Source organism: Physeter macrocephalus, chromosome 11 (assembly GCF_002837175.3).
Source record: "Physeter macrocephalus isolate SW-GA chromosome 11, ASM283717v5, whole genome shotgun sequence".
Lineage (NCBI taxonomy): Eukaryota > Metazoa > Chordata > Mammalia > Artiodactyla > Physeteridae > Physeter > Physeter macrocephalus.
The window spans coordinates 47695185-47710158 of record NC_041224.1 but is presented as its reverse complement, the minus strand read 5'-3'; the positions used below and the strand labels follow the sequence as shown (position 1 = coordinate 47710158).

The 14974-nt window shown below is 35.4% G+C and overlaps 1 protein-coding gene across 2 annotated transcripts in view; it reads right to left on the bottom strand.

Annotated features, from left to right (window-relative positions):
- The window catches only part of UNC13C (unc-13 homolog C), a 654288-nt gene that overhangs the window by 286453 nt on the left and 352861 nt on the right, over positions 1-14974 (bottom strand). For both annotated transcript variants that reach the window (XM_055087954.1, XM_024128858.1), the window contains 2 exons: positions 14702-14791; positions 9011-9139 (listed from right to left, as the gene is read on the bottom strand). In XM_055087954.1, the coding sequence (XP_054943929.1) occupies positions 9011-9139; positions 14702-14791 (219 nt within the window). The remainder of the gene's footprint in view (positions 1-9010; positions 9140-14701; positions 14792-14974) is intronic.

Here is a 14974-nt window from a genome sequence, read left to right as displayed (position 1 = left end):
GGTGCGGCTTGGCCCATGAGCCATGGCCGCTGAGCCTGCGCGTCCGGAGCCTGTGCTCCGCAATGGGAGAGGCCACAACAGTGAGAGGCCCACATAACACAAAAAAACAAACAAACAAAAAAAACCAAGAAGCACATCATAGATTGATTTTTTTGCCTGTAATTATTTGTGAATTAAGTATACTTTTAAAGAATAAACATTTCTAAAGTGGGAACACATTAAAACAAAAATCATATAATGCAATATCGATTCTAATAGGGTAGCTTTATGGCTACAATATTATACAGTTTCAGGGGTCATAATTCCTATTATTTTGTATGACCATGTGAAGCAGGTACTGTCAATAATAAATCTAATCCAGTTCTATACTTGATGGATACCAAATTCATATCAATTTAAAGGTTTTATGAAGATTAGGTACTAGATTCCAAATATATCACAAATACAGAATATTTTTCTTCAGAAATTTAGACTTAATGTATTCTTTTTTTACTGGAGGTAGGAAAAACATTGAAATCTCAAATACAGATATTTTGACCATGCACAATTCATATATCCATCTCTCTTGTATATCTATCCATCCATCCAACTATCCTTCCATCTACTCCTTTTTCATCCATTCCAAAATTCCATCTCCTCCTGATCTACATAAGATCATACACTACGTTTGGTGTTTATCTATTTCTCTGATCTTGTAAAATGTTATTATTGTGGTGTGTGTTTACTTTAAATTTACTTAAGTAGTATTATGCTATACAACACCTTCTGTTTCTTCTTCTTTTTTTTTTCCACTCAGCAGTATGTTTTAAATTTCTTTCCATGTTACTAGGTAAACAACTAACTCATTTCTTCTAACTGCTCCATAATATTCTATGGGTAAATCCACCACATTTTATGTATCTATTCTCCTATGAATGACATATGGATTGCCTCCAACTTCTAAGTATCACAAACAATGCTAAAGTGAATATTCTATTAAATATCTTCTTAGGGATCTTTGTGCAAATATGTCTAATATATAGATCTAATATCAGGATTGTTGGTTGCTAGTTTCCATGCTAACCAAAAGTTCATGAGAGTGCCAATGTCTCCATTTCTTCATGAAATGGAGACATTGGCATTATCTAGTTTATTAATTTTTGCCGACCTGCTAGATATAAGATTATAGCTCAGTGATGTTTTGACTATATTACTTTAATTAATAATGAGTTTAAGAAACTTCTCAAAGCTTATAAGCTTCTTGAGTAAGCATTTTTATAAATTGCCTGTTCATTTTTTGTGCCTATTGTTTAAATGGAATCTCTATCTTTTTTGGTTGCTATTTTGGAATTCCTTAGTCCTTTGTCAGCTTTTGACACTGCAAAGATTTTTTGCAATCTTTCATCCTTCTTGCTGTGTACATTTATAATAAATTGTCAATTTTAAAATAATTAAATAGATCAATTTTTCTATTTAAAATTTGTGCTTTGGGTTTTTTTTTTTTTTTTTTTATTGGCGGTATGAGGGCCTCTCACTGTTGTGGCCTCTCCCGTTGCGGAGCACAGGCTCCGGACGCACAGGCTCAGTGGCCATGGCTCATGGGCCCAGCCACTCCGCGGCATGCAGGATCTTCTCGGACCAGGGCACGAACCCGCGTCCCCTGCATCAGCAGGCAGACCCTCAACCACTGCGCCACCAGGGAAGCCCTGTGCTTTGGAGTTTTAAAAAGTCTTTCCTACCATGCATCAGAAAGGTATTAACCTATACTATCATTATTATTACATTAACACTTGTCTTTTTTATCCTCTTAAGTTCACATTGGATATGGTATTAGGCAAGAAACCAGCTCTTCCCACAAACGCCCAACCCCTAGCTCCATATGGTGAGACAATTTTGCTTACACTCTAAATGTCTGTTCCTTTCCCTAGTAATCTATGTGCCACAATTTTTAGTGTAAAGAAATTCTATTGTTCTTGTATCTGTTGAATGAGATTTATTCTTATGTGAACCAATAGCTTTTTGTAGATTCTGTTAGTTTTCCTACACATATAGTCATATGACTCATAAATTATAACAGTTCTTTTCCTTTCTAATTTATATTCTCATTTCTTCAACTATTATGTTATACAGCAGTATTAATAGGATAATTATCTCTATTTCTTAAATGAATGTACCTAAATTTCATCTGTTAATGTTAGCCATAGTTTTTTTTAATGTAAACTTAAATAAAAGAAAATCTGTTCCATTCCTAATTTTTTGAGAGTTTCTTTTTTAATCATAAAGAGGCATCAAATTTCACCACATGCTCATTCTACATATATTGCATAAATATATGATCTTCCACTTCTAGATAACTACTATAGTGATTTATATTGATAAATTTTTTTCTTAATGTCAGACAATCCTTGACTTCCTGAGATAAGATTGTTTGCGCTGGTTGTATTTTAAATATGCCATTTGATAATTTATTTAGAACGTTTAAATCAGTGTTCATTTACAAAATGTGTCTATAATTTTCTTTTCAAATATTGTCACTATCCAATTTTAGAATCAAGATTACACTAGTCTTACTGGCACAACTTACTCTGCATGTTGTTTATTCTTTCAGAATTTATTAAGGTTTCATTTGTGGCTTAATTTTGGACCTCACTTTGTTAGAAAAATTGAAATACACTGATGGAAACATAACAGTCTAATAATTTTTGAGGCTTTGGATTTTCACATTCCTGTCTTCTTCACTAATAAATAAGATACCACTCATTTTGAACATTTTATAAGAATTTATATATTGCTTATGAAGCTGGCACTTAAGAAGAAATTTCCTACTTATAAACTTTCTTCCACATATTTTATAATAAAATTTAAAGAAAAGTTAAGCTTAAAATGTGTCTTTATTTACTTAGTTCTAGTGTAATGACAATAATCACAGGAGGTAGTGAAAAAGTACCTTCTTTTCAGAATGAACATCATTCCCTAAACTAATGCTACTGATTGCATAAGAAAGTCCATTGCAAGGGAAAAAAAATCTAAGAAAAGTCAGGGACACTTTCTAGCTAGTTCCTTAAGGATTACTATTTAAATAATATCTCAAGAGTTATAGAATTGAAATTTTTCCACTAGTAAATTTCAAAGTCACATTTTATTTTAAACTTTCCTTTTATTACTGAATTATTTAGAATTGACTAGAGCAAAAACAAAAGAAAAAACAAACAAAAATAGCTATGGCAACTTTTTTGGCTAAAATAACTGAAAAAGTACACATCTACAAATCAAGAAAAACTTTCTGAAACTTGACATGCATACGTTCATGTAAGTTGCCAATTTAAGATATTGTGGGAGGGTGTTTTCTTTTTTCTAAAAAAGTTTTCAGAAGATATCTTGGTCAAAATTTTTAAACGAATGGCAGTAACATACTGCATACATATAGATATTTTTGCATAGAAGTTCTATTAAGTAAGCAGTTACTCGCTGATTTCTGCTACTGTATGTGAGGTACAGAGTTATGTACTACAAGTTCAATAATAAACAAAATAGTTTCTATTCTCATTAAACTCAGTGTTTCCTGTGGGAATCAGATAAGTTGAAGGACATTTTAAGATGTGAAAAAATAGAGGGTGCTTTGACCAAATGGTACAACCAAGTTTGCATTATATATAGTAGAAATGGAAAAGCAGAGGAAAGGAAGGCATTCTTCTGTTCTTTAAAAGCATTATGATATTCATTGCACTATTATTTGTAAAAGTGAAACACTGGAATTTATATGTAAATTGTGGTGTATTTATGTGATAGGTAGCTGTAAAAAAAAAAAATCAAAAAACTGTACCTAAATGTATCAGAATACATAGTTCACAAAAAGTAACACCAAGCTTTAAAAATTACAGAATAATTCCTACCAATTAACTAAAGGTTTTTTAGTCTGGTACTGGAGTTAGTACATGTAACCATATCACTACACTGCTTGTTTGTACAATGTAGTATATGAGAGAGACATACTCATATACTCAAATGGTTAATAGACACGTATAATAAATGTTCATAAAGATGAACCAGAAAGCTAATATCAAATTAATAATAGAGACTGCCTCAGAGGTAAGAGGCAGGGAAATTTGTTTTGGGAGGGAAACAAAGGGACCCTAAAGGTATTCTAATATGCCAGGCACTAGTGTAGGTTCTGAGGACACCTCAGGGAACAAACAACAGTTTCTTTAAGATAAAAAAAAATTTTTTAAAAAGACCAAACATTTCAAACAGACTTGAAGATATACTGGCTTGTCCTCTCCTGGAAGATCATCTATATAAAAAGAAAATCCATAATCTGAAGGTAGCTTTAGGAGCAACAGCAGGGGAACTAGTTGGACAATCCTAACGGTGATTACTACAAAGCTGGAACACATTCATTTTATGAAATTCCACGTAAGGAGATCCTCTATTTGGGGGTGAGTGGGGAAGACTTTTTAATACTCTAAATTTTAAATAGAAAAATTGGTCAATTTGATTATATTAAAAATGAGAATTTCTTACAAATGTACACTGTGACAAAGATACAGATGAAGGATTGTGAACATCTTTGCAATGTCAAAAGTTGACAAAGAGCTAAGTAACTTTAGAATAGCAACCAGAAAAAGAGATTCTATTTTAAAAAATAAGCACAAGCTATGAATAGGTAATTTATAAAAATGGTTACTCAAAAAGCTAATAAGCTTTTTGAGAGATTCTTAAACTCATTATTAAAAATATAATTAGAACATTGAGCTAGTTTATAGATTGATCCCTCATGTGTCTTTATACAAGAGATCAATCACCTATGTCCACATTGCCACACCTGAATTCGTAGTTTTGCTAAACTGAAGGACAAACATGGGCATGGTGATTCACCCAAGGTAAATGCTGCTCCATGAGTGTGCAACCAGCCTTTTTTAGCTATTTCTTCTAACTGCAACAATTTCAACTTATTGCTCAAGTTTGTTTTTCATTTTTATATGGTTCTTCAAAACCCCTTTGAAGAATGAAAGAGAGCTTCTACATTTAAATAATCAGAATTATACTGTGCCTAACAACCCTGAAACTCTTGTTTCTTGGTTTCAGGCATTACATTATCTAGAGAGAACTCAGATGAAAACAGAAGTGGCATGAATACTAAAAGTATGTCTTGATGAAGAAACTGAGAGTTGAAGAGGCTGACTACCTCATCCAAGGCGACCAAACTAATAAGCAGTAGAGCCAGAATCTGAACTCAGGGGTTCAAACATCATGTTCTTGACCACAGACTTCGAAGTGGAGTCAGTGAAGTAGAATATAAATAAGTAACAGAGTGCTGTTTTTATAAAATTTCTTTCTTATTAATTATTTAATCAACTGTACTCTGTGTCAGACATAGCGTTGAACACTGGGGCTACAAAGATGAAACTCACAGCCTAGTAGGGAAGACAGGCCAGACAAATATTACATTATATTCCTAATAAATGCATCACGGTAAGTGCGCTAGTGGCGACATGTCAGGGCATTATGAGAGCAGAGAGCAGCAACTCCGGCTTTCTGAAGAAAAGGTCAGTGAGCTCGAGTTAGTCATGAAGGGGTTTGGGGAGGTGAAGCAAATCCAGGTAGATAAAAACAATGCGGATGGAGGCATCATGGAGTTTAGTGTCCTGAATCACAGAAAGCAAGGGGAAAATTACATTGAAATAAGGAAAGCTAGTCAGAGCTCACATCTTAGAGGACCTTTGAATAATTGCAAAGTTTAGACTTAATCCCATGATTGAATGGGGGCTACAGATAGGACAGTCATATATATTTTAAGTAGATAGTTTGGGTGGCAGGTTGGAAATGGATTTGAAGGTCTATTAGTCAAAATAAGCCAAGTTTGTTGTGGTAACAGATAAATCTCCTAACCTCAATAAGTTACTGCAGTAATGGGTTATTGCTGAAGCTGGCTGGATAGCCGTCCTCCACCTGGTAGCCATACCATGTGGAATGTGTGTCCTTCCAGGTTACTACAGCAGAAGAGAGAGAGCTGGAGGAAACTTCAGGATGTTTTTAAGGGTTGGGACTAGATGTGGCTTTCATCAGTTCCTCCCATATCTTGTCCAGGACCCTGCAACACTACCCCATACAACTGCAAGAGGTTTTAGACAAGGACTGAGAGTCTCCTATGATAAAGCACTTCTTTCAGTCTTGTTTATAAAGGGCCAAATAACCTGTAATTTCTTATTGTATCGTTTGAGAAAAGTAATTGTTTATTCATTCATTCAATTTATTCGACAAACACATTTCTGAGCACCTACTATGATCTAGGCACTGTTGCAGGTACCAAGGATACAGCATTGTTCATGTTACTTTCCTCTCCACTCACGATGATATGTGTAAGGACAGAGTAACAGAATAAGTGGGGTGGAAGGTGCAATATGGGCAGATCCTGGGTCTTACTGCCATTGAAAGGACTTTGAACATGACTAAAATGAAGGGACTTTAGACTATTATGTGGAAAAGAGGGACATAATCTGACTTACTTTTTAAAAGGATCATTCTTGCTGCTCTGTTAAACATAGACAGAGGTTGTAGGGTAGAAGCACTGAGCTCTGTTAGTAAGTTATGTAGTAATCCAAGTGAGCAACAATGGTGACTCAGACCAGGTGGGAGCATGAAGGTGGTGAAAAGTGGTTAGATTCTGGATGTATTGTGAAGATAAGTTGTTTGATTTTGAAGATAAAGTCATCAGAATTTGAGGACAATTCAGACGTATAGTGTAAAGGAAAAAGGTCTTAACTCGAGCTCCTCGGAGAATGGGGTTACAGTCTACTGAGGGGAGATAAGCCTTAATTATTAAAATTTTTCCAAGATGGTTCCAGAAGGGCTCTAGGGAGTATTAGTTTCCTAAATTATTCAGGCCCAACGGGTGCTTTCTTTAGAATTTCAAATGATAACAATGTTTAAGGAAAAGCCTTTTTCTTAGATTTAAAGCTTAGCTCCAAACAGTCTCCACATGAACAAGATTTCATATAAAATCTATAAATCTATCCACATAAAATGAATACCAGTTAGTTAGAAAATCATGCAAACGTTGTTTTTGAAGCCAAATAAGCAAATATTAAGCTATATTAGATTCATTTTGATGTGACAATTTATTTGCTTTTTATTAGGGGTATGTTTGCTTTATGGGAACTGCACATATTTCTATATATCTTATATAAATAAAGCTGTTATTTTACTATTATTAGTATTAATATATTAGACACTAAATAAGATATGACACTTGACCTTGATGATTTGATTCATCCACTGAGTGTGAATTAGTAGGAGAGGAGGTCATATTTAAGTTGGATTTTTTGAAGGCAGAGGATGGGAGAAGAACATTTTAGGCAGATAGAACAGGATAAACACATGAGTGTAAAAGAAGATGGTCAGTTCATAGAAAATAGTAGAATTTAGGGCTCATGAGAGGGGACCAGTTTGAGTTTGGAATTGCAAGGAGTAGGAAATTAAAGGTGGTAAAGCCCGCTAAGATTGATTATAAAGTTATGTATGGGTAACTTATATGGTATAATAAAAAGCTTAATTTTTATATTTTGGGTAGAATAAAGACGATGTTGAAAATGTAGAGGAAGAATTGAAAGAGCTTTGTGGGAGGAAGATAGAGAGTAGAGAATAGACAAAGGGAAGCCATTAGAAAGCCACCCAAGGGGAGATTTGAAGTCAGAGACAATTTAATCCCTAGAAATCCCAGAGAACCAAGTTTCCAAACAAGAGCACACATAGTGGGAATGTTAAACTAAAGTTAAGAACAATTATGTGGTTTTATGTTGTTTTGCTTATACAATGACAGAAGCCAGCTTTAATGTTTCCTCCTATTAGGCTAAGTAGTCAGTGACCCCAGAAAGAATGAATACTGTAAAAAACCCAGCCTGAAACCTAGCTTGAAAGAGTCCTATGCGCCTTCATCCAACATCAGCTTTCTAGAATCTGCCCCACTCAACTAACCAGGAAGTTCCACAGGTAATTGCACGGTTTTCAGTATCTATTTGAGCAACTGCATTCTTCAGAGAAGTGGATAGACAATAGATACATGTTAAAGAGCCATCCCCAAACAATAGTTCTATAGAACTAATAGCGATATATATAAATCATAGTGTGCATTACAAAACTTCAATGCAACAAAAAGACACATCACATGTAAAGAGAGAAGTAATATATGAAATTACATAACCAACAAAGATTAGTATCCAAAATATATTTTAGAATTTTCTACAGATTAATAAGCAAAAGACAGGAAAGCCAAGAGAAAAATCAACAAGGAATTAATAGGCGATATACAGAAAATAAAACTGAAGTGTTCATTGAGCATATGTGAAAAGATGTTCAAACTCACCAATATTAAAACAGTGTTCATTTCTGAAGGAAGAGGAAGGGAGGAGAATGGAATTTGAAAGAACTACAAAGTGAAATGCCAATTTGTGTCTAAAATTTAATGGCTTTAAACAATAAAGAGCAAAGTAAATATTGCTAAATGTTAACAGTTGATCATCTATGTGGTAAGTATATGCATGTTTGATTTACTTTCTGTATTTTCTTTTTAGAAATATTTCTTAATAATAAATTTACATATGTGACAATGTTACCATCCTGTTCTATAAATATGTCCCCATCTATCAGTTTTATGAGAAAAAATGATAAGGGAGGCAGATGAATTAGGGGAAGGACATAGAAGTAGGAGTTGAAATCCTAAGTTCTTGTCCCAAATCTGCCACTTGCCCACTGTGACCTTGAGAAAATCACTTAATTCTTTTGAAACTGACTCCTCACCTGAAAAACTTGAACAACAATATCCACCTTTAATACATGAAGTTATTTTAAGGAGTGAATTATTTCACTCTCATATATAAGAAAGTGATGTTCAAATGTGAAGAAAAGATATGGAAATTCTTAAAACCTGCAGTTATTGTGAAGTTGAATGAACATACTTTCCCACTTACTGTCATTCTAAACTTGGAATGGAAGCAGACATTAGAACAGAAAGTAGACACACATCTTTTCTTACCGGGTCTATTAGCTGGGAATAGAGTTCATGGCAATTATCAAAAATATACTTGTATGTAGAATCCAGGCAAGCCCTGACACAGTCTTTCACCACCATGCTGGCCTTTGGGGGGCTTTGCAGCTCCAGAACCTGGTAGACAAAATATTTTCTTAAATTCAAAAATAAAACATTGTATAAACTGTATAAACAAATCAAACAATATTCAATAAACAATTTTAGTTGAACTTTCTGTATTCAGGAGAAATGTGATCTTAGAAATGTTTTAAATGTATAAACACCCACCTTAACATCCTAATATAACAACTCAGAGAAAACGAGCATAGTTGTAAATATTCAAATAGAAATACTTAAAGTGACCAATCACAATATCATTCATTCATTCCATTCAACCACTCAACAAATATTTATCATCACCTACTATATATCGGACAATGGTGACACTGCAGTGAGCAAAAGAAACAAAAATCCCTTTCCTCGTGAAGCTAAATTTTAGTAGATAATAAACAAAAGAAATCAGTAAAATATATTACATGATGTTGCATGCTGAAAAAAAAATATAAACCGAAGAAGAGGGATAGAAAGTGTTTCAGTGGAATAGAATTTAATACAAAGGACTTCAATAGTAGATCAATTCAGAGAAGTAACAGGATGGGACCAGTGGAAAAACTGCAAATAGACTACTCCAAGAACCTTAGCTTTGAGCAAGGTGGGAAGAAAGTAGACTATTTGAGCAGAAGAGGAAAGTGACCTATTCTTTTTAAACGGCTCCCTTATGCTTCCTTAAGGCTGGCTATGGATAAAGCAGAAAGACCAGTGATGGGAATAGTTCAATAATTCAGTCATGAGAAGACAGTGCTTGAACTATGGCAGAGCAAGGAGTTATTAGAAGAAATTCTATTCTGGTTAATTTTGGAAGGAACTGGTAACAGAATTTGCTGACAGATTGGGTGACCAGTGTGAGAGAAAGACACCCCAAGTGTATGATCAGGTCACCCAAGACAGCTGACCTCTTGCTCTCTGTACATCTCCTGTTCCACGAGTGCCTACTTCAGCCACACCCTACTACCTGACTGACCTTCTTACATACTTGCCCCAGGCCCCAGCTAATGATTGGTCTAACTTTAGTCACGATGATAACCTATCAAAGGGGTGGTGAGGGACATGCCCCTCTGCTGGTTTCCCTGGTAACTGAGGGGCCAACCTGACATCAATTCCCCTATAACTGGTAACCTCCCCTTCCTCCCAGGAGTGAAGATTGCCTTCATGGCCGGCCGAGAGCCTGGGGCACACAGTGAGGTCTCACTCCAGGACCTTGTTTCAGATACATAAGATCCCCCATCCATTAAACCATTGACGTCTCTGTTGCTGATTCCGGATTCTTTCTTTGATCTTGAAGATGGGCAAGTACAGGCCTTGTAGGCCTATGGGGGGGTGGCCTAACACCAAGGTTTTAGCCCTAAATAACTGGTACACTGGAAGTGGTCTCAACCTAGATGAGCAAGACTATGCTTGGAAGATCAGGAGCTCAGTTTATGACAGGTTAAGATTGAGAAGCCTGTTATACATACAAGTAGATTTCAAACAGACATTTGGGTAAATGAGTCTGGAGTAGTAGAGATGCCTGAGCTAGTGATATAAATTTGAGAATTATTAGCTTAGAGAAGAATTTGAAGAAATGAGACTAGATGAGTATGGACAGAGAAGAGAAGGGGTCCAGAAAATAAACCCTGGGTAATTCTAGCCCTATGACATTAGACAAATGAGAAAGAACAAAGCAATGGAGAAGAGAAAAAAGGCAGCCAATGAGATAGGAGAAAAAAGAAGCAAGAGGGGTATCCTGGAATCTAGGGAAGAAAGGCTTTCCTGGAGGAGGGATTGATAAAATATATTAAGTGATACTGAACACTGTAGGATGAAGACTGATGACTGACCACTAGATTTAGCAAAGTGATGGTCACTGGTGATTTTGACAAGATCATTTTTGGTGAAGCGATGGGCTAAAAGTCTAATTGGAGTAGGTTCCAAAAATAAGGGTGGATTTGAAGATTTAATATTTAAAAATTTTTAGTTCTCTACAGATTGCTCTATAGATTTAATGCAATCCCAACCAAAATCCCAATAAGAACTAATATAATCTATTAAACAATTCTGAAAAGTAACAAAAAAGGTGGAAGACGAAAACTATCTAATTTTAAGATTTGCTATAAGGCTTCAGTAATCAAGACAGCATAGTAATGGTAAAAGTATAGACATTTGGACAGCATACAGAGTCCAGAAATAGACCCAAACAAATATGATCAACTGATTTTTTATAACGATGCGAAAATGAAATTCAATGAATAAGGGATGATCGCTTCAATAAATGATGTGAAAACTACTGAACATCTATATACAAAAAAATGATCCTGACCCATACCTCACAACTTATTAAAAAAAAAACTCTCAGAATGGAACTCAGGATTAAATGTAAAAGGTAAAATAAAACTTTTAGAAGAAACACAGAAAAATCTTTGTGACCCTAGTTTCGTCAGTAGCACTACCTGTAAATAGAAAGACTGATAAAGTAGACATTATCAAAATTAAAAACTTTTGCTAGGCAAAAGATAATTTTAGAGAATGAAAAGACAAAACACAGACAGGGAGAAAACTTCAGCAAATAAGGTACCTGACAAAAGATTTGTATCCAGAGTAAATAAAGAACTCAATACTCAACAATAAGAATGAAGAGTGAGCAAAACATTTCAACAGACTGTTCACAAAAGAAATTCAGATGGCAAATCAGCTTAAGAAAGCATGATCAACATTGTTAATTAATATAGAAATAAAATTAAGACCATAATAAGATATAACTTCATTCCTATTAGTGAAACTGAGCAGGATCCTGTGGGGCTCCTGGTCACAGAAGTCTTTCTTGCCCCCATTTCTTGTTTGTAGGGAATAGACTCCAGCCTCCATGACCTTCCCTGAGTTCCAAAGGGCAGATTAGAACAGTTGCTAATCAGGGAAGGGAGGGGATGCAGAGACAAGGGAGGAGCAGCCAAGAAACAATAGTGCAGCCTTGGGGCCAGGTCATGGTTCTGCCTCAGGGATACACATAACAATATCTTTAAGTTCTTTATAGCACTAAAACCCCCAACAAATGGAAGATGCCAGCATTCTTCATTCCAGATTAAAGGAACCAGAGAAGCTCTTCAAGAAGGCCACCAGATTAAAGGAACCACAGAAACTCATCAGATTACCTGAGGCCAGATTAAAGGAGTGCAGGCCCTGCACACACCCTAATCTTACCCACAACCTCACCCTTGAGCTATTGCTATAAAACTCCTTGCCAAATCCTCCCAGGTAGGGACACATAGTTTTCGAGGGCAGGATCCCACTGTGTCCCCACTTTGCCTGGAAAAGCAATAAAACTATGTTTTTCTACTTCACCCAAAACTCTGTCTCTGAGATTCAATTTGACACTGGTGCACAGAGGCTGGCTGAGTTTTTGGCATCATTAGAATGGCTAAAAAAATAAAATCAAATCATGGAAAATGCCAAGAGCTTTACCAGAAGATGTAGAACTACTGCAATTGGCATTTCTTGTAAAGTTTTACATACACTTACCAAATGACCAAGGAATCTCCCTCCTTGTTATTTATCCAACGAAAGTGAAAATTTATGTTTACACAAAAAATATATATATATATATCAATATTTTTAACAGTTTTATTTGATAAGACCCCAAACTGGAAATAATCCAAATGCCTGTAGATAATATATAACAAAGAATTACTACTCAGCAATAAAAAGGAATGAACTGTAGATACACTCAGGAAGAAGGCTGAATACCCAATATGTTACACTACATAGATTATTATTTCATTGACAGGATGTTCTGGAAAAGGTAAAACCATCTGACAATAACAGATCAGGAGGTGGGAGAGAGGTTGACTATAAAGGACTAGCACAAGGGAATACTGGAGGCTAATAGGACTGTTCTGTTCTATATCTTTATTGTAGTGGTGGTTAATACAACCACACATGTCAAAACTAATAGATCTCTATGACAAAAAGAGTGAATTTTACTGTCTATAATGAGGAGAAAAAGACAACAGAACAAGAAAACTTGTTCAGAAGACAATTCGAGAAAATAAATTGGAAAGAAAAAGTAAAAAGGACTATTTTGAAGGGTTTTGGTATTAAAGGAAAAGAAGGATAAGGGTAGTAGCTGTAGAAGAAAATGAAGTCGAGAAATATTTTTAGGACTGGAAATAATAGCATGTTTGGTGATGGGGAATATCCAGTAGAGTGTGGAAGACTGATAAATCAGGTGAGTGAGGAAGATTGCTGGACCACTGTTTTAGTAACTCAGGAGGGGAAGAAATTAATTACATTAGTGGAAGATACAGCTTTTTTTTTTAGGAGAACAAACAGCTAAGCAATCATAATAAAAAATGAAGGAACAGAATATGGGCACAGATGCAGGTAAGTAAGTAGATGGGTGGGTGGCGGGAGCATGTGGTCAGACCTTGAGGAAGCTCTCCAGTAGTTGCTCCTGTTTTTCCAGTGAAATCAGAAGCAAGGTCATCAGCGGGTAGTGAGGGTGGGGGAGGAGGACTTGCAAGTTTGAAATGATTTTGTTTCCTATACACTGCAAGGCTGGTGATTGAGGAAAGGCAGGTATTCAGCACTGTGCTGGCACTCCCCTCCCTCACTCCCATTTTCCTACCCCCCTCAATGTCAATGGTAGGCATCACTTGTCAATGAGAGCCTGGATCAGTTCTATCACCCTCTATGCACTTTGCCAGCAGCTACGGCCAGCAGATCAGAATTGATGTAAATTCTATTTATGCCAGTCACCTAATTTTACCATGACTTCAAACCAAATGAATTTTAATTGAACTTTAAAGGATGGATGGTTTATACAGTATGGTTTTGTTTTCTTTCTCTCTTATAAAATACCAATTTTATTGTTTTAGTGAAGATAATCATGGGCAACTGAAAAGAAGAAAAATAATTATTTCTTATTTTTTCTGTACAGGAATTTCCTGAATAAAAAATCATAAACTCTCTTTCAAAGGGCAAAAATGTTTAGCCCATAGCCTGACAAGTAGTTTTAAGAAAGGCTTTACATGAATTGTCCGGCTGGCCAAATTATAATTGCAGACAACTTGCTATTAAAGCAGAGAAGATATACCTAAAAAGAAATGTTTGCGTAGGTTGGTAGATAACAATTAATTATACCAATGGATTAAACAATCACACGTATTCCTATATAGACATTCCCAGGGCAGGAAATGGAAGTTGCTACAATTAGGGTGAACTTAAAAGAGGCTACTCTCTTGCAATGAAAAAGTCGGCAAGACATCTCAGTTAAAATTGGAATGCAAAGTGAACTCCATTTCCATTTAATGTTCTTAGGGATTTTTTTTTTTCCGGTAAGTGTCACATCCACTCACTAGAGAACTTTGTTTAAGATGAATTTAACTTAAAACTAAATTTGAACCAAATGTATCAGAATATCTTAAGTGTCTAGGATAATCTCTTTTTCCACACACATTATGTTGGAAGATTCATTTAGCTCAGGCAAAAGCACCCGCATCTTAATCAATGGGGATGAACAGTACTGATCAAGAGGAGGGTAAAACCAGACTCTACCAGGGAGTAAATTATGTCACATGAAGACAGTGACAAAAATAAAAGATGTACCTTCATCCTAAAAAAGGTGATACTTGTTAGCAGGTCAACAGTTGATTTCAGGTCTTGCAATCTTTCCGCATTGCTGGCGGGAAAGTTTTCCTGGTTAATTAGGAAACAGAAAATGGGTAAATTATCAGCATTAAGCCTCCAGTGGCAAATAAACTACAACTAACTTTCTGTGAAAGAAAATGGTAAGTAAACTGTGTAAAATTTAAAAAGTATCACCACAGTATTCTCACAATATTTTTACTGTAAAATATCACAGAAAATAACCAAGTTGGA